Source organism: Podarcis melisellensis (assembly GCF_964234715.1).
Source record: "Podarcis melisellensis genome assembly, chromosome: Z".
Classification (NCBI taxonomy): domain Eukaryota; kingdom Metazoa; phylum Chordata; class Lepidosauria; order Squamata; family Lacertidae; genus Podarcis; species Podarcis melisellensis.
The window spans coordinates 23,362,626-23,385,937 of NC_138547.1; the positions used below are offsets into that span (position 1 = coordinate 23,362,626).

Genomic DNA, 23,312 nt, shown 5'->3' on the forward strand with positions numbered 1-23,312 from the left:
CTGTACTAGCATTTGGGACAGGGTGGGCTATCAGTTGCCTAGGTTCTCTCATGTGAGGAAGCATCCTTCATAGTGGGTGATGTATGTGGAAAAGATCAGCATGTAGTTCTCAATTGAGGGGGGAAATCTTGGCTAGCTCAGAACCAGACCCTTTTGCCATGTGCTTAGCTCCCTCTGAACTTCAGGGGATGTTTAGCCACATGAGATAACAGAAAGGTAAAAACCTGGCAACCCATCTCACATGGCTAATCCTCCTTTGAAGGTGGGCAAATGATGAACAGACAGGAGATTTGTTGTGCCATGAAGTACTATAGGCAGAGACAGATCTGGCCTTTGGGTAAGTACATCAACACTCTCCCAGCTGAGCCCTGCTGGAATGAACATGAAGAGCCCAGTGCAAGAAAACTTATCGATGCTATCTTAATTAGTTTAAGGTATGCATAAACCATTTGGATTTTCCACCTCAGGTTCCTCACTCTCTTTGGCTGGCTCTGAGCTAGAGCAGGAAATAAGATTAATCTTTCATAAGAGGCTGGTCAGAGGTGTGGGTTTTTTATATTAAAAAAATTACGAGTCTTACTACATAGTATTTACATACGTACTGCTAAAAAAAGAAAACAAGAGTGAAGGGAAGATAGAATATAAGAAACTGCTTCATACCAAATCAGAACATTTTGCCAATCTAGCCCAGTGTTGTCTACACTGACTGACAGCATTTGTCCAAGGTTTCAGGCAGAAACCCCTTCCAGCCCTACCTGCAGGTGCCACTGAGGAATGAACCTGGGATCTTTCAAATGCAAAGCAGTGAGGTAGGGCCCTTCCTCTGAAGTTGCCCTTGTGCTGACAGCAGCTTCAAGGGACTTGGCTTTAATGTAGGATTTTTCCTCTTGCTGGTCTTCTTCTCTGATTTATTAGCTAACAAATACTGGCAGGTATGGGCACTCCGTGAGCAAAGCAGCAAGTTGTGCACCACCTCTTTCAAAATGATTTCCCCTAAAAGCTACCATGCCAGATATGACTCTTCCAGAGCAAATTAACAAGAGGGCAAGGCCCACCTTAGCAGCAGAACATTTGCTCTGCATGTACAGCAGGGGAAACTGTGGCTCTCCAGGTGTTCCTGGACCAGAAGACAAATCACAGCTCCTATGCTGGCTGGGGCTGATGGGAATCCAGCAACATCCAGAGAGCCAGATTCCCCACCCCCCAATATAGGACACCCCAGTCTTTGGTTCTTGCATCTCCTACCCCTGCAACCAAAAAATGCCCCTTGCACATTGGGCTTTGAAGACCCCCAAATGTGAATCCCTGGACAGCTTCTGCTAGTCAAGAGTTGACCAGATTCAGCTAGACAGATCAGTGCTAGTTTCATGCATTTCTGGAGACCCTCCTCTACTGCCAGCCTTATCTTTCAGAAAGATCACTTCTGGGTGGAAGGCCATGGCAGGTTTCTCACAAGGCAAGTTGATCAAGGGGGGGTGGGGGTGGTCAGTTTCCTTCAAACCCTGCTTGCCGCCTTCCTGGAAGCATTTAATGGGCCACAGTTAGAAAAACTAAGCTGAACTAGATATGCCTGATCCAACAGGGGCTCTTCTTATGTCCACCTCAAGCAATAGATGTTGCAATCCCATAAGGGGCAGCTGAGAAAGAGGTGAACAGAATTGATTCCTGGGGGTCAATCCACCAAGAAGCCCTCCTGTACATCCCCACCAACAGCTTGAACATGCTTTCACAAGGTCCCTTCAAGTGGAGTTTTGAAGCAGACCTTTCTGGCTGATTAAACAGTAGAATCTGTTTGCATGTGTGGAAAGTTTTGGATTTTCCAATCAACTTCTTGGGCCAGCCCTGCATGGAAGAGAGGAAACAGATTTTCCAATGAAGGCTACATTTGGCCTTGCAACATATAATCTATAAGCAGAAGTCCATAATATAGCTCCCTCCAGATCATAGCTGTCAACGTTTCCTTTTTTTAAAAGGGAAATTCCCTTATTTCGAAGATTCCTCGCAAGAAAAGGGAAAAGTTGACAACTATGCTCCAGACAGCCAACTCCCATTAGCCCTAGCATGGCCAATGGTCAGGGGTGCTGGGAGCTGTAGCCCAGCCACATCTGGGGAAACACAGGTCCCCCATCCTTGATATAGTTTATTTACAACCAACAGAATGCCAGCCTTGCATTACACAAGCCAGTTAAACCACAGTATGGTGAATACGCTTGCCCAGATTTGCATTAGAACCCAAGTATTCAAGAGTAAATTATTATTTGGGGGGGGGGCTCTGTTCTGGGGCACACAGGAGAATTCATTTCATTGGACATCCCACTGAGTGAGATTTAGTAAGGAAATAATGGGATTCAAATCTTTAAAAAGGGATACTGTTAGTTTGCTGCTTTTAGCTTAAAGCACACACACACACTATATCTATTCGAAGTCTGCAGCTCTGCAGTCACTTGGGTGCCACTCCACTCTTACACCATCCATAAACTATGCCAAATTTTTAAATGTCTTCCTAGTACTTCCTTTCCCCTGGCCAAACTTTGTCTCATTACAACCACATGCCCAATGCTTTGCCACTCTCATGGCAGGCAAAACACCTTGCAGGTCTTATTTCATCTTCAAAATGCCACCTGATACAGATGGCTCTGCATGCACAACTGCTTACAAGTAGCCCCCCCCCCTTTGGAAAAGGGTGGCACTTACTTCTGAGTAGATCTGCACATGACAGCACTACAAGGCTGCAACCCAATGCACCCCTAGCTGAGAGCAAGCCCCACTGAACTCAGTGGGGCTTGCTTCCGGAGAAGGAATGCACAGTAGGGTTGTGCTGTCAAAAACACAGGACGTTTATTAAATAGTTGTGTTTTTTTACCACCAGCAAACCATCCCATTTCTTAAAGTTGTTACAGCCACTTGTTAAAAAGCACCCAGTTAGTCAGTTTTAAGAAATTGTTTTTTCTGCTTTTAACCAAAGGGCAAGCTGGACATTCCAGAGCTCTCTTACATCATGTCTGAATATCTCCAAGCCAAGGTGTTGGCACCTTTCCCCTGTATTGTGTTCAGGATTAACAGTGGTTCACGCTATGGAAGTGCAATTCAGCATCAACCCAACAAGAAGCACCATCAAGCAGTGATGAGTGATAACAGAAGTCCTATCAGGCACACTCTGCTTTACCCACCACTAATGAAAGAATTGGTTACCACCACCACCCAATTTCAAATCAAAGTTAACCATCTGTAATGTTCCAAGTCTCCCTGCAGGCCCTAGGGAACCAAACCCACCCTAATCCTCCTTTAACCCTCTCCTGCAAGCTATTTGGCTACTGTTACATTCATTGCGGTGTTCCAACAGCTGGCAGCACAAGCAGCCACCTCCAACGTGGGGGCTTTCCCTTTCTGCAGATCAGAGAGTCGGCGCTCCCACGACGCTCAGCCTTGCCATCAGAAGGTCTCAGCACTGCTTGCCATGAAGCTGGGACATTCCTTGTGTCACACCTGCAGGTTTGCACATTGCTGGCTTGTCGGGGGAATGGGTGAAGCTGGGGTCCGGGGGCAGGTCAGCCCCCTTCTCTCCCAAAGGAAGGACCCAAGCGAGTTTTTTACCTGCGCTGTCCCCACCAGGCCTGTGGGAGGCACACACCTCCTGGGGCACAGCAGGAGTCTGCAGAGGCAAATTGGATGGCCTGGCCATTGGTCTGGTTGCCATCGGCGCCGGATCGCTGGCCCCATCTGCACGAGGTTTCCCACCAGGCTCCTTGGCGGATTCCTGCACCAGGGGCATGCAAGGTGCTTCCATACCTGGCTGTTCCGATGCACCCCACGTGCTCTGGAAGGCTGGGGTGCTCAGATCACAGTCCCACGGTTTCACGCCTTGCGAAGGAAAATCCTCCCTGCATGATACATTCTGCTGCAGCTCTGCCCAAGGAAAGACAGCAGCATCACTTCCTTCCTTTCCTTCTGGAGAGCCCAGAGCATTTTCACGGTCTGCATCTAGACCAGGAGACACAGGATCCTTCCTGCAGCCACTCCATCGAGACCAGAGGTCAAAAGGCTTGAAGCCACCCTTGGAGAGTTGTAAGCTAGCCAGCTCAAACTCCAAGCTCTCAGTGTCAAGGGACCTGCTTCTCCTGCAGCTGGAGAGAGGCTCCGGCATGGGAGGACTCATCTCCTGAAGCCTCATGCGCCGGGGAAGGCTGGTGACACCCCAGTTGCAGCTTTGGAAAGAGCTCTGGAAGCACCCAGGAAACATTCTCTCGTCACATTCGGCAAAGGATTCTTTTGCAGCGTAGCTATCGTCAAAGGCCTCAAAGGATGCAGCGATGTCCTCATCAGTGTTCATCCCCAGGTGCTGCTCGCACTCCCCTTCGCCTTCTTGCTCCACATCGACAATGTCGAACGTGACCATCGTTGGGAGGGCAGGGAGGTTCTGGGTGAACGCAGAGCCTGAATCAGAGCTCCCAAGGCTTTCAGAGAGGCTGGAGAAGAGAGTCCCGCTGCTGGTGAACTCCACCAATGCCTGGGAGAAGTTAACGGCCTGTTCTGGTTCATTTTCCATGTTGGGGGGCTCCCCAAAGTCAGCTTCGGTTCTGCTTGGCTGCTCACTGAGTGGACAGCTGTGCGTTTTGAAGAAAGGGAATGTCACAGAATTCTCCAGGCCACTTAAAGCACCCGGTTCAAGCCCTGGATGCTCTCTATCTGAATCCAACACTGAGCCATTTTCGACTTGCTGAAAAAGGCCCCCACTGTGCACTTTAGGGCCCCCACTGCCATTGTAGTGCTTCTCTGGACACAGCATCTCCTTGAAATCTTTCCACTCTTGCTTCTCAGTTAGAATTCCAGCATCCAGGCCACTGTTCAAAGCAGGGGAGGACATTTGATCGCAGCCAAGGCCACTCGGACTCTTGTCGGTTAAGCTGGTCACTTTCATGTTACATTCCGTATGTAGCTTGTCTCTGGGGTGGTGCTGGTCTTTGCTGAGGATATCCAGGTCTTTCAAGGTTGGCTCCCTCTGCAGCTCCCAAAAGAGCAGCTGTTTCTGAATGGCAGCCAGCCTCTCCTCCTCCGTTTCCATCACTTCCCTCTTCTGGCCCATTATCTGCACCAAATCCTTCTCATCAGGGAGAGCAAAGTCCAAGAACTGGCTCATGGAAAAGATTTCTGGTGGGGATACTTTGCTACCAAACCAAGATTCATCAGCACGAGTGGGGCTCATGAGGGCATCATCAGGTTCATAGAACTCATACAGCGCATCGCCACTGTAGCTGTCCCTCGGGAGGCGGTCCTTTTTGATTTCTTCAAGCCCATCGCCAGTTTCATCATCAGGACCTGGAGTGGTAGAATCATAGTACCCCTCATCACTGTTGGGAGCAGATTCTTGCTGGTCACTGTGTGGTGTTAAGAGGTCCACGTCACCCCTTGTGCCTTCAGGATAGAGGTGGACCTCTGGCTTGCCACCGTTCACTCCCTGATGCTCACATTTCGCCATGAGTTCTGGAAGGCGTGTTTCGTATCCAGCATCTGCTTTGACAGCACCTTCCCACATCTGCTGCAGATACTCCTCTATGTCATCTGGCATGGCCATCTCCTCCCCTCCACCCTGGTAAGTAACTAGGCAGGAGCTCCTCTTGGCCGCATCCCTGCCGCGCTCTGCAGTGGTGGCACTCTCAGCGATGCTGTCGATATCTGGTTCAGCAATGATGTCTCCGCAGCCGGTAAAGGAGTCGAAGCTTTTGAGGGAAGTGACATCTCCAAACATCAAGCTGAGCTGGTCCCCAGATGGGACACAGGGAGGGCTGCTGTCTAGGTCCTCAGACTGGAGAGCATCAGGGAGCTCTCCGCACACAGAGTTAGCACAGAGGGTGTCATCTGCTTCCAGCTCTGCATCTCGAGAGCTTTCGCTGCCTGTCCCTCCTCTGGCTGCATCCCCTACAGAGCTGCTTTCGTTGGCCACCGGTTGGACCTCCTCTCTTGACTCATCGAGACCAGCCGCTACTCCAGGTGAAGGAGAAGCATCATCACAAAAATGCTCCCCATGTTCTGGGGGAAGTGCAGTGCCTTTTAGGCTCCCCTGCTTCAAGACTTGCTGGGTTTCGGCACCCCTCTTCTGCTTACTCGCACCGGGCAGTCCTTCAGCCACAGCATCCCTTGAAGTCCACTCCTGCAACTCAGTCCTCTCGGGCTCAGTGCTTTTGCTCTTCCTGTGGCGCCGGATGCTGTTGAAGAGGCCCCTGAGCCCCTTCTTAGAGCGTGGAAGGAACAAGGACTTCTCCCCACAGGGCTTCTTCTCAAAGCCCTCAGAGCTTCCAGATAGGGATGCTGACGGCCGGACAAAACCAACCCTGAGGCTGGCGTCTGCTCCCAGGAGAGCACTCTGAGAACTCGGCAGCTGTGCAGCAGGGAAGTCCGTTCCACCACCTGAGTTGGCCTCTTCGTACCCCACGTCGCTGATGCCATCATGTGTCTTACTCTTGCTCAGGCCCTTCTTTGCAGCTCCCTTTCCCTGGCCTTTGTTTTTCCCACCAAAGAAACTGGGCAGGGTGCAGATGCTTCGCTTCCCACCAAAGAGCTTGAAGGCAGTCTTCCTGAGCTTCCCAGCAGGAGGTGGCTGACGGCTCGGCTCCACTGTGGCAAAGGAGGCATCGCTGTGCTCAGAGAGCTGGTCAGCTGCCCCATTCTCTTCCTGCAGCCGCTGGTGGTGATGGCCTTCCTCTACCGGTGGAGATTTTGCTCCAGGTTTGTTTCCAGTGCAGGCAGCTTCCGTGGCGGCCATTCTGGCATGCGGGTTTAGCTGGACGGGCAGTCTCTTGAGGCCGCATCTTCCTCAACATGCTCTGGGTGAAGCATCCTGGCTGATCTGAAAGAAAAAGGAAAGAAGGAGGAGGGGGGACAACAGGAAATGCATCAGGAGAGGATACTGGTGCTGAGCATTATGTCATCCAAGTGCATCGTAACCAAGCAAAGCCAGGGCCACAATAGCTGCCCTGTTTGGGGCTCCCATACCTCTAAATGTGGGAGGGATGTAACAAATGGGAGGAAAGCTGCACCTGTTACATTTCTCCCAGCTGTTAAAAAAAAGCAGAAGGGCCTACATTAGGTAAATAGCTGGCAGCCTTAGTTAGGAGAAATGGACAAATACACACATGGACATTACATTTAATGTAACCCAATGTAAGCCTTACTGCACATGTGTCCACTCAACCACTTCCATGGGTGGAATTGGCACTGCAACAGGTGCCACATAATACCTGTTCTATATGTGTAAGAACTTGGTCATTTAGTGTGACAGCACCTGCTCTCTGGAACTCCTTGCCTATTGGCAGCTGCTAAAAACATTCTAACCAGATGATTAGAAAGCTGAGGTAATTTTAATATGATGTAGTATTTCTTTTGTGTGTGTATTAAAGTAGGGTTGTAGTTTTTTCTTCATTTTATTGTCTTATCTTTTTATAATCTGCTTTGAGGTTTCCTGGTGTATCCAATTGTATGAAATAAATTAAATAAATTTTCAGACAAGAGGCCTAAGAAATCCTGGAATTGGCTGTTCCACCAATTTATTGGTCATATTCTCTCTCTCCTCTCCTGTGGCCCCACAACGGACTGATGAGAGAGCTACAGGCCTCAGGGTGGCACATTTAAGAACGAAAAACGAGCTCTAACATCAGGTCATCGATCAAGTCAGAGCTTTTCCCCATTCTTTTTTGGACAGTCAACATTGGTAGCAATTTTTATTCCAAGACTAGTACAGGCCAAAGCAACTGTAGGGGACTCTGCAATGTTATTAATGTCAGACTTCTATCTCTCATTAATAGTGAGCACCCACCAACTCTCTTAAAAGGGAAAGGGAAGCTGCACTGAGCACAGAAACACACAATTTAGTCTTTTAATTAATTAATTACATTGAATTTATATCCCACCTTACCTCCAAAGACCTGAAGGTGACATACATCATTCTCCCCTTCCAAACTTTATCCTCACAACAGCATTGAGAAGTAAGTTAGACTGATACTGAGCAGTGAGTTTCATGCAGTTTTTAATTAACTAGGCATCAGGCGCATTTGCACCTGGCTTCAACAGCTTCTGACCAAGTGAAAATGCCTGTGTTCAAATACAGCATTTCCATCATAGTAGTCACATCAGATCAGAGACAGCTGCTTCAAAATTTTCATTTATAACCCCTATGGCTTGAAAACTTTCTACATCAGCACTGTTCTGTTTAAGATTATCTTGAGACAGTTTCTGGGATTAAATTCCAAAGCCTTGTTAGATAACTACAACCAGAGATCTGTCAATAGATGCCAGACTATCTTCCCTGTGCCTCTACTTTAAAGCACTCAGAAGGGGGTGTAAAAAAGGTTGTTCTCCAGGTATAATACCTGTGCTAACATTCATGTGAGGGACGCGGGTGGTGCTGTGGGTTAAACCACAGAGCCTAGGATTTGCCAATCTGAAGGTCGGCGGAATCCCCGTGACGGGGTGAGCTCCCGTTGCTCAGTCCCTGCTCCTGCCAACCTAGCAGTTTGAAAGCATGCCAAAGTGCAAGTAGATAAATAGGTACCGCTCCGGCGGGAAGGTAAACGGCATTTCCGTACGCTGCTCTGGTTCGCCAGAAGTGGCTTAGTCATGCTGGCCAAATGACCTGGAAGATGTACGCCGGCTCCCTCAGCCAATAAAACAAGATGAGCGCCACAACCCCAGAGTCGATCACGACTGGACCTAATGGTCAGGGGTCCTTTTATCCTTTACCTTTTAATATTCATGTGATTCCCAGGTGGCCACCTATGCAGGCACTGGCCAGACCCAGATGTGCTTCATTTCAGGAAGGGGGTTCACGTGCCTTCAGTCCATACCCTGGCAGTGCTAGGCAGTTTACACAACCCAGACTGAAGGCCTACAGCTGCAGGGATCTTGCACCAGTCGCTAACACCCAGCCTGGCCTACTCCGCAGGGCTGTTGTGAAGATAGAGAAGAGTTGAGGGAGAACACATTGCATGCTGTATTGAGCTCCTTGGAGGGTAGGCAGGATATAAATTAATAAATATGGGTAAATAAATAACTTCCCACCAAGGCACTCATGCTGCATAAGCAAGCCCCTCCCCACAAAATAACAGTTTTATTTCACCAAAGGCCACACGACTTCAAAACACCATCTCACCTTTGGCACTGCATCACAAGCCAACTTTTAATATCATGTCAAATCACTTTCACTCTCTCGCATAGCTCTGCAACTACAATGGAATAGCCTTTCATTTGAATTGCCGCAGCCATCGCTATCAGCCGCACAAACAAATTCTATATTGATGAGCTCATGTTGGTCAAATGTTGGTGCTTTGCTTTACACAACTCATCTTCACAGAAAACAATTTCACAAGAGCTTAATGAATCTCCTGCATTCTGCAGGGGCTGGACAGCCATCTACTGGGGAGCCTCTACCCCAGGTGTGGGGAACCCGTGGCCCTTCGGATGCTTCTCACCTACATCTCACGTCACCCCTGGTAATTAGCTGTGCTTGCCAGGGCTGATGGGAGTTCTAGTTTAGCAACACCTGGAGGGCCAAAGGTTCCCCACACTTATGCCAAGTGAGGAGTTATGCTTGATGGTCTATCAGGCCACCTTTAACACTCTAACCTTGTAAGATTCTTCTTTATCCTACTCACTACACCACCAAATTTGAAAGGTGGGAGGCTGCCGCACCTGTCAATTACCTGATGTCAAAATAGGTGGCAATGATTGTTAGAACCTTAAAAGCACTGTGCAGGATTCTCTGCAAGCCTCCTGCAAACAGCTCTGTGAGGCACTTTGAAGTGCCAGAAATCATCTGGTTGCTAGGAACTTCAAAGCGCAGCACGCAGTTCTTGGGAGGTCCCAGAGGATGGTCAGGACTTAAGAAGAACCGAGCATGAGTCTCCTTAAAGTGCCAACTATCAGCTGGTGCTTCTGGCCCAGTGCAGCCACCTTTTTAACCTGTTCACCCCTGGCATCATATAAGACATCAGGTGGCTGACAGGTGAGTGTAGCATGGCCAAAACAGTCTGGTGGGCCAAATGAGCAGGCTTTATTAGTCTGATGGGCTGGAGGTTGCTCAGTCCTGCTATAAACTGTGTTCATGCATTCGCAGGACATACAATGTTGTAAAACGAGTAGGGAGGCAAGCAGATGCAAGCCTCCAACCCCCCAACCCCAATTAGGATATTTAAAAAATGGGGTCAAATGATGGTCAACATTAGCTCTTCTGTATGGATTCATTTAATGCAACTATCACAAAGAAAAGCTGACAGCGATTAACATAGATGTCATTAACTTCTTTTACAAAACTGTCCAGATGATTCCTTTTGACACTAGATTTGCCTGACCTTGCCTACAGTCCTGTGCACTTAATTATGCACAGGATCTGGCTGGGAATTCTAAAATCTGGAAATAAATTATCCTAGCACAAATATAAAAATGTGTGCAAGAGATGTTCAAAAGAAGTGTCTCTCGACTTTTACTTGAAACCCAGGCTTCACTTTTTTTCTTTTCTTTAAAGGAAAAAACAAACCCTAGCTATTGGTATACCTAACTGTAGATAGATCTCTGTGTGCCTTGATTGAAGAAGATTCAGCTAGGTTTTCTGACTCTCATTGCTTTATAATGCCCCTAAGGCCGATCCTGACCCTGCTGCTGGACATCCAGCTCAAGTCATCCATGACCACCAGTCATGCTGGCTGGGACCGATGGGAGTTGTAGTCCAACAACATCTTGGAGAAGCTGGATTGATAAATAATAAATCTGTCAGTTTTTTTAAAGGCGTGCCACAAGACTGTCACTTTTCTCTTGTGATGGACACAATCCACAGATAACAGGGGAGAGCCAGTGTGGTGTAGCAGTTAAGAGAGTGGGAATATTATTACTTGGGAGACCAGGGATCAAATCTTAACTCAGCTATAAAGCTCAGGGGGTGAGCGTGGGCCAGTCACTGCCTGTCACTCTAACCTACCTCACAGGGTTGTTGTGGGGTTTAAATAAGGAAGGGGCGAAACCATGTACATCACCATTAGCTCCTTGGAGAAAAGGGTGGGAAATAAATACAATAAATAAATAAACAATGTCAGTCTCTATGACACTTAAATACAACGCAAGGAAGCCAAGTCCCGCTGTAAATCGGCAGGACTTGAAGGACCAGCCACAGAAACACAGGTACCTGCTTTATATTGAGCCATACCATCAATCTATCTACTTCAGTATTGTCAACACTGACTGGCAGCAGCTCTCCAGGGTTTGAGGCTGTGGATTCTCTCCCAGCCCTACCTAGAGATGCTGGGGATTGAACCAGGGACTTTCTGCATGCAAAACAGATGCTCCACCACTGAATTCATTGTCCTATCAAACCTGGATTTATGTAGGCCTAGAGAGAGAGAAATGTTTCCTCCAGAAATTTCATATATTTGCGACTGAGTGATGGAATTTACATTCAATAAGAAGCTGCAGCCAGTGTTAAGGCGTGCAATTTTACAACACTTCTGCATTTCCAAAGTGAAGTTTGACACATCCACACATAGCATTTTAGGTGTACAATCAGGGAACTGTGTTGGGGGGAAGAAAGTCTCTTTATTTACTAAAAAAAAAAAAAAGCCCATCTTTCCAGGCACACCAGTTTCACAAGGCTGTTTACACATGAAAATAAAATATACACCCAAGGATAGTAGCAGCTAATGTTTTTTTCATGCACAACACAATTCAGCGAAAAACAGACAACTGTTTTCAGGGTTTGGAATTTTTAAACACCAGCAGTCATGAGGTCATGTGTATCTCTGCGAGGAGGGAGTTCCGAAGTTGTGGGGCCACCACTGAAAAAGCCCTGTCCCTATTACCCACCAGCCTAACACCTCTTGAGGATTAAGATATTAAAGGCAAGAGTCCACCAAGCCAGGGAGTTTCATGGTGGAAAGACCACACTATTCATATGCCTTTTTCCCCAGAGAGGGCAATAAAAGTGGATGGAGCATAATCACATAGGAAAGTGTCATACACCCAGCCAAACTAGTTGTTCACCAAAACCTTTGGCCCTCCAGGTGTGGTGGTTGAACTACATCTCCCATCTTCCACTGCCACTGCCCATGTTTGCTGGTGCTGATGGGAGTTGTACTTCAAGAACATCTGGAGGGCCAAAGGAAGACGATGGTACAGGGACTCTATGATGTAGCCCAATATAATCTGCTCTGATGGGCAACAGCTCTCTAGCGGAAGAGTTCCCCATCACCCACATTTTCTAAGGCTCAAGCCTGGTTCTTCTGCATTTAAAGGCTGTGCACCACCACAAAGCTACCACCCCATTTTCTGAAAAAGAGCACAGGAAGATGATAGATTCTGATTTCACCGATCCTGATGCTTTCCAACTCGCAATGCTTTCTGGTTCTGAAAAGCTGCAGAAGTGTGCTTCTTGGCACGCCACCTGGTCCTTTAAAAATAAAATAAAAGAGGGCGGTACCAGGGTCTAATCCTAGGGCTTCCTGCAGGCAAACTATCACCAGGTTCGCCTCTAAGCTATCCTGGCCTCTTAAAAATAATAGGATGCTTAAGGAGCGCGGCGCGCCTGCGGTGGGGAAGGGGTGATCTCAGCAGGGGAGGCCAGCCACCACCAGCCACCGCAAGCTCCGGCAACTCAGCAACAAAGCTACCCAGCGCCCGGCCTACCCAAGGGTGGGGGGAAAGGGAGGGAGACTGCCGGCGGAGGTAAAGGAAGAGGCTAGAGAACCGGAGAAAGCCTCACATACATTCTGCGATGGGGTGATAGGTGATCGGCTCCGCTCCACAAATCCCACCCGCGCCTGTCCTTTCTTTCTTTCTCCTCCAAAAGAGATGGCAACAGCAGAAAGAAAGGGCGGCGGGGGGTGGGGGGAAGAAGCAAGCGAAAAAGGCCTCCCGACTTCCTGCAGGAGTCGACACAAAAGAAAAAGACGCGTGCACACAACCAGTCCCAACACACACACACGTACACGCGCGCGAAAGACAGAAGGGAGAGAATGTGTCGGTAAACTGCAAACGCGTAAATATCGCAGACTGTTTGCGCGAGCAAGCCCCGGGCGATTGTGCTGCGGCCGGCCGAGCGCCTCTCCTCCTGGCACTTCCAAGCAGGCCAGTATAGCTTGCGGGAGAAGGGCAGGCAGGCACCCTCCCTTCTCGCTCGCCTTGCTGTCCCCACTCACCCGCCTCTGCGTGCGCTCCCGGAGCGCAAGGACCCGCCGCACAGCGCGCGTCTGGAGGAAAGTTGGCAATACATTCATGGCTCTCGCCTCGCCAAACCCAGCACGGAGCAGGGGCAGAGACGGGAAGGTGGGGGCCGGAGGCTCCCGGCTGCTACTACTACCGAGAGGCAGGGCCGGCTGGAAAGGTGATAGACGGCCACGCAGAACCAATGAGGAGCGTTCGAGGCGGAGTCGGGCGGGGTTTTCTGTCTCCCGCCTGTGGTTTTCCAGCCTTCCTCCAACATTCTTTGAAATGCAAAGTGCTGCAGTTTGTAGATTAAAAGTTGTTATCACGAGTACATCTGCAATGCCAGGGTATGCATCTTTACTGAGAAGCAAGCCCCCAGTTGAGATCAGTGGGCGTTGCTGCTCCACGCTCCCCATCTGCGCTCCAATCCTATGCATTAGACTTCAATCCTATTCACGGCTGGGTTGCGTGGGAACAAATCCCATCGAACTCAAGGGGTGGGGCATAGATTGCACTGCGATCCTATACCTCTCTGGAAGCATGTGAATTTGGAATTTGGTTTTGAAGAAGCCCAATGCGCGCCGGGGGCGGGCAGCATTCGTGTATGTATGTATGTATGTATGTATGTATGTATGTATTTACCTACCTTTCTTTCCTCCAAGAAGCTCAAAGTGGCACACATGGTTCTCCCCACTTTTCATCCTCAGGTTAGGCTGAGAAGAGTGACCAGCCCAAGGACAACCAGTGAACGACTGAGTGGGGATTTGAACCCTGATCTTCCAAGTCTAAGTATTTGTAAAATGAAGGATGCACATATCTGTAAATGCACTTATTTTTAATAAATATATCAAAAGACAGATTTTACCCTGCACAAGGGGAGGGACAAAGTTTGGGACTAACTCAAGAGCCAAGCACAGGGCTGGCAAAGCCCCTTTTGCTACAGTTACCCAGTGTCCATTCCACATTTGTAAGAAATCAACATTTTAGCATGCCAGCACCTATTCTCTCAAACTCCCTGCCAATGGACATCAAGCAGGCACATTCACTGTACTCTTTTTGGCACCTGCTGAAAACATTTTTTTTTTAGGTGAATCTGTCCAGGCACGTGGAATGTTGATATACACTTTATCTGCTTTTGTAATTTCTTGTTGATTTTATCCTTTGAAGTTTTAAAGAATTGCTTCCACTCTTTATACTGATAATTTTATTGTTCTATTCGCTTTGTAAACTTTTTTGAGGATGGGTTGTTGTTGTTGTTTACAATCAAGTGGTGTATAAACCTTAAGGTAAAGGTAAAGGGACCGCTGACCATTAGGTCCAGTCGTAGACGACTCTGGGGTTGCGGCACTCATCTCGCTTTATTGGCCGAGGGAGCCGGTGTACAGCTTCTAGGTCATGTGGCCAGCATGACGAAGCTGCTTCTGGCGTGCCAGAGCAGCGCACGGAAACGTCGTTTACCTTCCTGCCAGAGAGGTACCTATTTATCTACTTGCACTTTGATGTGGTTTTGAACTGCTAGGTTGGCAGAAGCAGGGACCGAGCAATGGGAGCTCACCCCGTCACGGGGATTTGAACCGCCAGCCTTCTGATCGGCAAGTCCTAGGCTCTGTGGTTTAACCCACAGCGCCACCTAAAAATACATAATTAAATCAGATGGCTGCCAGGACACTTGGGAAGTACTGTGCAATGAGCTTTGACTGGTCGGTGGGACAAACCACCAGTCAACCATCTGACATCATGACATCAAGTAAATGACAGAGGGTGTCCCAATCACTTGTCAATGTTGGCTCATGGAAGGTGGGGACAAATAAGGACCTGGCTTGGTTAGCCATAAAATTGTTCCCCATCTCTGGACTAAACCATTCACCAGCCGAACATCCAGCTTGCTGGTTTGACCAGTTGCAAAGTTGGGTTCATAGTGCAAATAACTCATCATAAAATGACTATTGCAGTCTTACCAGCCAAAGGCTTCTTTGCTGATATACTGTAAAGAAGGAAACACCCTTCTTTGGTCTGGCCCTCTTAGCCAAACAAAGGTCTGCTGTGGGCACTTTGCTGCCACTTGCTTTATGTTGCAAACTCCCAGGCAAACTGCAGCTGGACAATTCCATAGGAAAAGGTCAGTTGCCACTGGCTCTTTGAGCAGAAGTTCCCCCTCCAGATAGTAAATCTTTAGGCTTGCCATGGCAACCAGCCTCAAGTCGGTTTTCATTTGCATCAACTCTCATCCCTCGTAAAGCCCATCCAATTTCCACTGGAGTAATCAAAAGTGCAGAGCGGGAGAAGAGGAGTGTGGGAAAGATCTTTACAGGCTTTGAGTAGACAGATGACTTGCTGAGTGGACAGATGGTGACTGTGGGCTGTTGCTGCAGCTTATAAACCAGGCGGAGAATCAAAAGTAATAGCACAAGCCAACGACCTGTGTATGACAGACCTGTGGAAAGCACTGAAACCGTTCAGCTTAAGCCAAAAGCAGAACAGTTTGATGGGTTGTGTCCTGGACCACCTCCTTTAACTAGGAAAGATGGCAGCTGAGCATGTGTAGAGAGAACATTTAAGAAAGGCTTATCTGAGCCCAAACATCCACCAACAAAGGAGCTTGTTTGCTGCCTCTCTGCCTGGTTCATTGCTCTGTCCTTGCCTTGGCCTGTGATGCACCAGAGCCATTCAATTGCTTTTGCTGTAGGGATGAAGCATAATGACCTATCCTCAGAGGGGGTTACATGTTTCCTTCTTATGAGTCATTGCTCTGGACTTACAGTATCTCCTTCCAATCAACCTCTGCTAAGGACAAGCAATCCTGCAGCATCTCCATATAGCATTTGAGTGGAACATTCAATCACTACCAATGAAGAGAAGCAGCAGGAATCAATTACCTACTAGGCTCAGAGGAGTGGCATCCCCCCCACCCCCGGCAGAGTCTCTTACTGGATTCTAAGGAGGAGGCACACTCCAAAACATAGAGAAGCATAATACTGCCAATATTGGAGGCAATAGCCTAGACATTAATAACCATTTACATTGTGATCCACCTTGAGGTGTTTTGACAAAGGATGGAATATAAATTGTTTAAATACGTTGACATGCAAATAAAGTAATTCCTATATCCTCCATTAATTTGTATAATCCATTTTTAAGGCCATCATTTCATATTGTGGTAGAAAATTCAAACGTGTAACTTTGTGTTGTATGAATAAGTACTTTCTTTTGTCTGTCCTGAATCTTGGAACATTTGCGGCTTCAATGGATGACTCTGGGTTCTAATATAATGAGTGGAAGAAAAACTTCTCTTACCCACTTTCTCTGTACTATGCTTAATTTCATATGCCTCTATCATCTCCCTCTTCAACTCGCCTTTTTTTCTTTCTGAAGTGAAAGGCAGACGGAAGCAGTTCTTATTCCAAAATACTCTAAAAGTACACCTTTGTGCTGCAAATGTAAGGAATGTGCTTCACTGTACTACTAAGATACACAATTTGTATCAGCAGCTTGACCAGAACCCAGTAAAGTCAGGATCTTGGCTTTGAGGAAACAAGAGAAGAGGGAGAAACAGACATTTCGGCTTTGTAAAGGAAATAGACGATCCTTTTATAGATTCTGCTGTTATATAAACATTCGACTTTTGCATGTAAATTTGTTTGGGGATTTTGACATGAACTTGTTAAACCTGACCCACCCTGGGATCATATTGCAAGGTGGTAGATTCATTGAAAAATAGCATGTAGGCTGTATATAGTTGGCAAAAGACTTTAGTACTTGAACTGGTGGACTGGAAGGCTTGTAGCCAGAAGGTATATTGGAGAATCAGAACAAAGGATGAAGAGATCAAGGCATGATCTCAAGAGACAAAGGAAGAAACCCTGCTAAAGGGCACCATTCTAACATCTTAAGAACTGCCTGGCTGTCATATGTTGATAGGCAATGTTTTAGGCTGGAGGGAAAGTAGATTTGCTTTTAACTCTTTGCTTATATGCTCTTTTGCTCCAAATGGAAGGAAAGCTATGCATATTTACAGCTATTCCTGTGTTAAACTATTCCCTAACAATGACCTTAAAACCACCAAAATCTTTTACTAAACTTTTGTTCTTGTTTTCATATAACTTGCATGTTATTGTTGTTGTTTAGTCATTTAGTTGTGTCTGACTCTTCGTGACCACCTGGACCAGAGCATGCCAGGCACTCCTGTCTTCCACTGCCTCCCGCAGTTTGGTCAGACTCATGCTGGTAGCTTCGAGAACACTGTCCAACCATCTCGTCCTCTGTCGTCCCCTTCTCCTTGGGCCCTCCATCTTTCCCAACATCAGGGTCTTTTCCAGGGAGTCTTCTCTTCTCATGAGGTGGCCAAAGTATTGGAGTCTCAACTTCATGATCTGTCCTTCCAGTGAGCACTCAGGGCTGATTTCCTTAAGAATGGATGCGTTTGATTTTCTTGCAGTCCATGGGACTCTCAGGAGTCTCTTCCAGCACCATAATTCAAAAGCATCGATTCTTCGGCGATCAGCTTTCTTTATGGTCCAGCTCTCACTTCCATACATCACTACTGGGAAAAATAACTTGCATGGTCTCCTTCAATATGCTGCCCCATGTCTAGTGCCACATGCTAAGATACCTGGAAGTGGTCTTGGGGGAGACACAGGGAATTTTAGGCCGATTGGTGAAAGACAACGACTATTTCACTTGGTGGCAGAAAAGGTGTAAAAGAAAGGGATCTACTCCAACCAGGCTGCATCTCCCTCTCCTCATCACAGCACAGGACCCAAGAAAACTGGAGTGCTGTGGCAGGCTTCAATGAAAGTGAGCATCTTCTTCCACACAATCTCTCCCACTTTGTTTTCCATCCAGTCTCACTATTCTGTGACATTTTGGTTGGTCAACAGTTTTAAGCTTTAGCCATGCACACTAATGTAACCTACCTCTTCCTCTGCTTAGCTTCTTTGGTAGTTTCCTCCTGGGGGGGGGGATATGATTTTTTAAATTTAATGTGCAGAGGATTGGCAAATGGCACCCAAAATGATCTCAGCATCCCTGCGGTGAAGTAAGGGGAAGCACTTCATTCTTTCTCCTGCCTGCTACAGCACAGCACAGAGCCTTACTGAGGCTCTAGGCTTGTCATACTATCAGACTTAATACAGTCATCACAAGGGATGGCTGAACCTCAACATTCATTTAAGGAAAAAGTTCTGCCAAAGGTTTTTTGAGCCTCTTGGAACCAAAATGCAGTCAAATTACAGGGTCTTCTATAAGGCTGAGATTTTTTAATCCGAAAAGACAAGGTGAAAAAGAGAGCACAACACTTTCCTCTGTTGCCAGTTAAGTATGGAGGAGGAATTTGACTCTGCTTGTATTTAATGAGAAATGGCATGATCTGCACTTTCAGAAACAAAAATGATCAAGGGCATATGAACTCTCATATGAGAAAGGTTGCAGCATTTGGACTTTTCTCTATACTAAAAAGGTGAGTAACAGGTGATATGCTAGTTCAGGGATCAGCAACCTTTTCCAGCCGTGGACCGTTCCACCATCTCTCAGACCATGTGGTGGGCTGGACTATATTTTTTTGGGAAATGAACAAATTCCTATGCCACACAAATAACCCAGAGATGCGTTTTAAATAAAAGCACACATTCTATTCATGTAAAAACAGATCTGAAGAAGTGTGCATGCACACGAAAGCTCATACCAAGAACTAACTTAGTTGGTCTTTAAGGTGCTACTGGAAGGAATTTTTTTTGTTTTGACTATGGCAGACCAACACGGCTACCTATCTGTAACTATTCATGTAAAAACACGCTGATTCCCGGACAGTCCGTGGGCCGGATTGAGAAGGCAATTGGGCCGGATCCGGCCCCCAGGCCTTAGTTTGCCTAACCCTGTGCTAGTTTATAAAACTATACATAGCATGGAAAAAGTGGACAAAGGTTTTTCTCCTTCCTTTATAACACTAGAACTCATGGACATCCAGTGAAGTTGCAGGATTTAGGACAGATAAAAGAAAGTTCTTCACACAGAACTCACTCCCAGTGATGGCAGAGATGGCCAACAACTTGGATAGCTTTAAAAGAGGACTAGGTAACTTCATGGAGGAGGAGACTATCAATGGGTACTAGCCACGATGGCTGGATGGCTGGATGGCTGTGCTCTGTCTCCTGAGCTGGAAGCAATAATGCTTCTGAATACCAATAGCTGGAAACCAAAAGTAAGATGAGTGCTCTTGTGCTCAGGTCCTGCTTGCAGGATTCCCACAGGCATCTGGTCAGCCACTGTGAGAGCAGATGGGCCACTGGCCTGCTCTAGCAGGCTCTTACTATTCCAAAGCACAACAATCCTTTGAAATGTGTGCTTCTCTGCATTCTGCAATGGAGCTCCCCACACAAACAATCTGTACAAAAAATGCATCTACTTAGGGGAAACGGTACAGAAAAATGCATGTTAGTGAAACTACCAAAAAAACCATTGTTAGCATAATGACTTGCAAAGTGCGTAATTAGTGAAAACTACATACAAAAATGTATTTACTGGGAGAAAATGGCACTAAAACGCTAATGAATTTTCATGAGGATTCTTGTTTAGAATAATTGCCAATTGCTGTAGAAATGTGGAGAACTGAATTTAAGACCAGAAGAACGAGAAACTTACGAGAACTGCAATTCATCCATTCTTAGTTGGCAGCTAGAGTTCTAAGAAACAGATCAGGGTGAAGAAAATGATCGAGGCTGGTTCTAGAGGTAGGAGAGGGGGCAGGTAGGTTTCTGGTTTCATTGCCGCTTTTTGCAATACCTTCCTAGCTAGTTTTCATTGAGCCTGGCATGGCTTCAGCCTCTAGGTGGCTTATTAAACTTCCCAAATCAAAGCCAATTATTCATCAGCTGAAAATCCATGGAAAATTGTTCATGCTTATTTTCCATGCAAACCATCTTTCTTTTTTTAATCCTTTGCTAGAGATCTGACTTTTTTCAGACCCGAGGGAGAATAGTAAGTGATCAAGAGAAAAAGCCCCTGATCATGAAACTTACAGGAACGAATAAGCACGGGCAGCTGTTAGCACTGCATCCAGCTGGTGCTTTCTGATTGCTTTAAAAATTGTTATCTTTTTGGTGCCCATTCAAGTATTAACAAATTACATTCCCCTTGGGTTGTCAGTTCAAATCCATCCCAGGTCAAGCGGTACCCAAAAGGCATTACATTCTGGATGGTTGCTTAGCTCAGTGCAGTGAAAGGGTGGGATTAGTTGGTGGTGGTGTCAAAAGCATAATGGAAGACACAGCTTTTGGGGTCTCAGTCAGTATACTCAGGCGAGATGACTAGGAGCCAATGACTACCTCTTTTAATCTCATTGTACACTTCGGTAAACAATGGTCACACTGGCTTTCCACAGCCTGGTGCCCTCCAGATGTTCAGTCCCTTCAGACACCCTTTTCATCCTATATTCATGATGATTTGTGCTTATGATGCTCTCAGGGTGTAGTATGCAACCTTGCTTTCAATACTGCTTGTGCCTGCAAATGTTCTGGGATAGGCATGCTGTTTCATTTCTAATATGTGTATGTCACAAAGCTTCCTGCTGAAATCTTGTAATTTATATCACAAGTGTTCTGGCTTGTTTGTTTGTTTGAACTCTTGCTATTGTACAGTACCAAGACTGCCTCCCTCAATGGCAATAATGCAGTAACATTGCGGAAACTTTGCAGAACAACTAGTAAAGCAGAATGATTTGTGAACAGCCCAGTTTGAATTCACCACAAATGCACTATTGAATCAATGACATGTTGCAGACTACAGCGGCAGAAAAACACACACCCAATTCTGGAGGAGCCCTTAGCTGGGAGTTAAATTCCCACAATTCCTGGCCTCTGGCCTGGCTGGCTGGGGCTAATGGAACCTTTGAAGGACACTAGGTAGGGGAAGGCTCCCTCAGAGCCCTTTACTATTACAGTAGAATTGGCAATTGTTTTATCATTTGTGTGTTTGCTGCTCTGGGCTCCTTTGGGAGGAAGGGTAGGATATACATTTTAATAACGATGATCGTAATTATAATGATGATAATAATAATAATACTCAAGAGGAAGGTGGGGGGCACACTTTTGCTGCAAATGCACAAACGTCAGCAAACATTGTCATAGCATAGGCCAAAGCATGTTTTCTTAGAAGTAAGCCCTTACTGTGCTCAATGGGGTTTATTTCCTCGTTAGAGCATTTAAGGCTGCAGCTGAAGTTTCTTTGCGGATCAAAAATAAGTGTTTGTTTCTAATTTTCCATAGCAAGCTGAGTTGTAAACACCCCTCCACACACACAAACACACATAGGCTTGTTAAATATTGTAGCATTTCAGGGTTTGTTTGTTTTTTGCTTGGAGTCTCTTGAGCTTAGACATAGAATTTTTTCCACAAGTCAAGACAGAAGCAAAAGTCATTTTTCCAAGCGAAGCAAGAGTCAGGGTTTACGGTATGTTGAGTGAAACATCCACACAGATCAGAACACACTCCTGTTTTTCAGTCTGTTTCAGATAGAAACATTTGTGAGTGTAACACTATAATTATTTGACTGTTTTAAGATGGTGTGTGTGTGTGTGTGTGTGTAACCTCAGACCTCTTTATCTTGCCCTTGAGACCCTCCCCAGATATATCGCTCCACAGCCACACCCCTTCTCCCCAGGCAACACTTCTTATTGACTTACCAATGTTGTTGCCTGGTTGGAATAAGTAGGATGGGGTGTATGATGGGGTGGGTATGCAAGTGTGTGAAGAAACTTGCATACTACTGTACACAGAAAAATGCTTACATTTGTGGCTCTCCTCACTTTTGCCTGTGGCACACTGGCATGTGACCCCTGGAAACCTAGCCAGGAGGAAATGTGGATCTTGTGTTGAAATGAGTTCCCCACTCCTGGTTTAAGGCAACCTCTGTGAAGTGTGAAGCAGATGCTTATGGGTCAGAAGGCATCTCCACCATCTCATATCCACATAGATTTGGAGGATTCAATACAACCATCTTGCCTTCTGATGCACAGTTAATATCTTCATTTGGTTCTTCTCCCATGTGCTGCTTGTCTCCATTGCCTTTGTGAAGCAGGCTGGTTGCAGACCACCTCGGAGAGGGACAGTGTAGCATAGTAGTTAGAGTTTCGACTAGGATCTGGGAGACCAAGATTCAAATCCCCCCTCGGCCATGAAGCTCACTGAGTGACCTTGGGTCAGTCACTGCCTCTCAGCCTAAACAGCCTCACAGAGTTGTTGTGCAGATTAATAGAGGAGGGCGAGAACCCTGTACTGTACCATAAGCTCATTGGAGGAAAAAAATGGGAGATAAAATATGTGCATGTGTGTGTGCACGCCCGTGCGCGCACACACACACACACACAGGCAGCACAACCACCAGCTAATTTAGCATCCACTCTATTACTGAGGCAACCAACTCTTGCTCTCCACAATATCCTTTCTAATTGTTTCTCCAGCTTAATTTTAACTGCACAGGGCCACAGAGCTTTCCAGCATCTCCCTTAAGAGATCTGCACACTGCTTAATAGATGGCTGGTTAATAGAGTTCACAGACCTTGACATTATAATTTGATTTTGGATTTATAAATAATGCAGACCTGTTTCTAGACTTCTGTGTTTCCAAATATCCAGAATGCTCTCAAAGGGGCATTTGGTGCCCAAACTGAACATAGTCTGAGGCCCAATTCTCAAATACAAGAGATGAGTCTGTAAGCCTGTTTTTAGATGGTACTATTTATTTATTTTTAACTTCCCTGTACCCACAAAACTAGCATGTTGGGAAAGTGTCTAGTTTTGAATCCTAGTAAGAATCAAAGAAGAGCCCTTCTGGGTCAGGCCTAACAATAGTAATAATAAAAATATCAAAAATAATTTATTACTTATACCCCACCCATCTGGCCAGGCCTCCCCAGCAACTCTGGGTGGCTTCCAACATTAAAAACTTCCCTAAACAGGCTATAAAGATTAATCTTGCCAAGCATTGTGCTTCACACGGTGGCAGATCAGATGCCATTCAAGGAGCCCACAAGCAGGAGTCTGAAGGCAAAATCCCACCCCTAATGCTACTCCCCTGCTTTTGAATTATGGTGCTGGAGGAGACTCTTGAGAGTCCCATGGACTGCAAGAAGATCAAACCTC

At 46.5% G+C, this 23,312-nt stretch overlaps 2 protein-coding genes across 2 annotated transcripts in view; one reads left to right on the top strand and one right to left on the bottom strand.

Annotated features, from left to right (window-relative positions):
• LOC309362021 (uncharacterized protein C8orf48) overlaps positions 1 to 23,312 on the top strand; it is a 384,870-nt gene that overhangs the window by 35,607 nt on the left and 325,951 nt on the right. The window lies entirely within an intron of this gene.
• On the bottom strand, positions 1,470 to 13,331 carry AMER1 (APC membrane recruitment protein 1). The gene is made up of 2 exons (XM_081897329.1): positions 13,173 to 13,331; positions 1,470 to 6,844 (listed from the first exon to the last, which is right to left on the bottom strand). The coding sequence occupies exon 2, from the start codon at positions 6,758 to 6,760 to the stop codon at positions 3,443 to 3,445; it is 3,318 nt and encodes a 1,105-aa protein (XP_081753455.1). The 5' UTR covers positions 6,761 to 6,844; positions 13,173 to 13,331; the 3' UTR covers positions 1,470 to 3,442.

Coding starts and splice junctions, on each gene's coding strand:
- AMER1 (XM_081897329.1), bottom strand. CDS start 6,760: ATGGCCGCCACGGAAGCTGCCTGCACTGGAAACAAACCTGGAGCAAAA.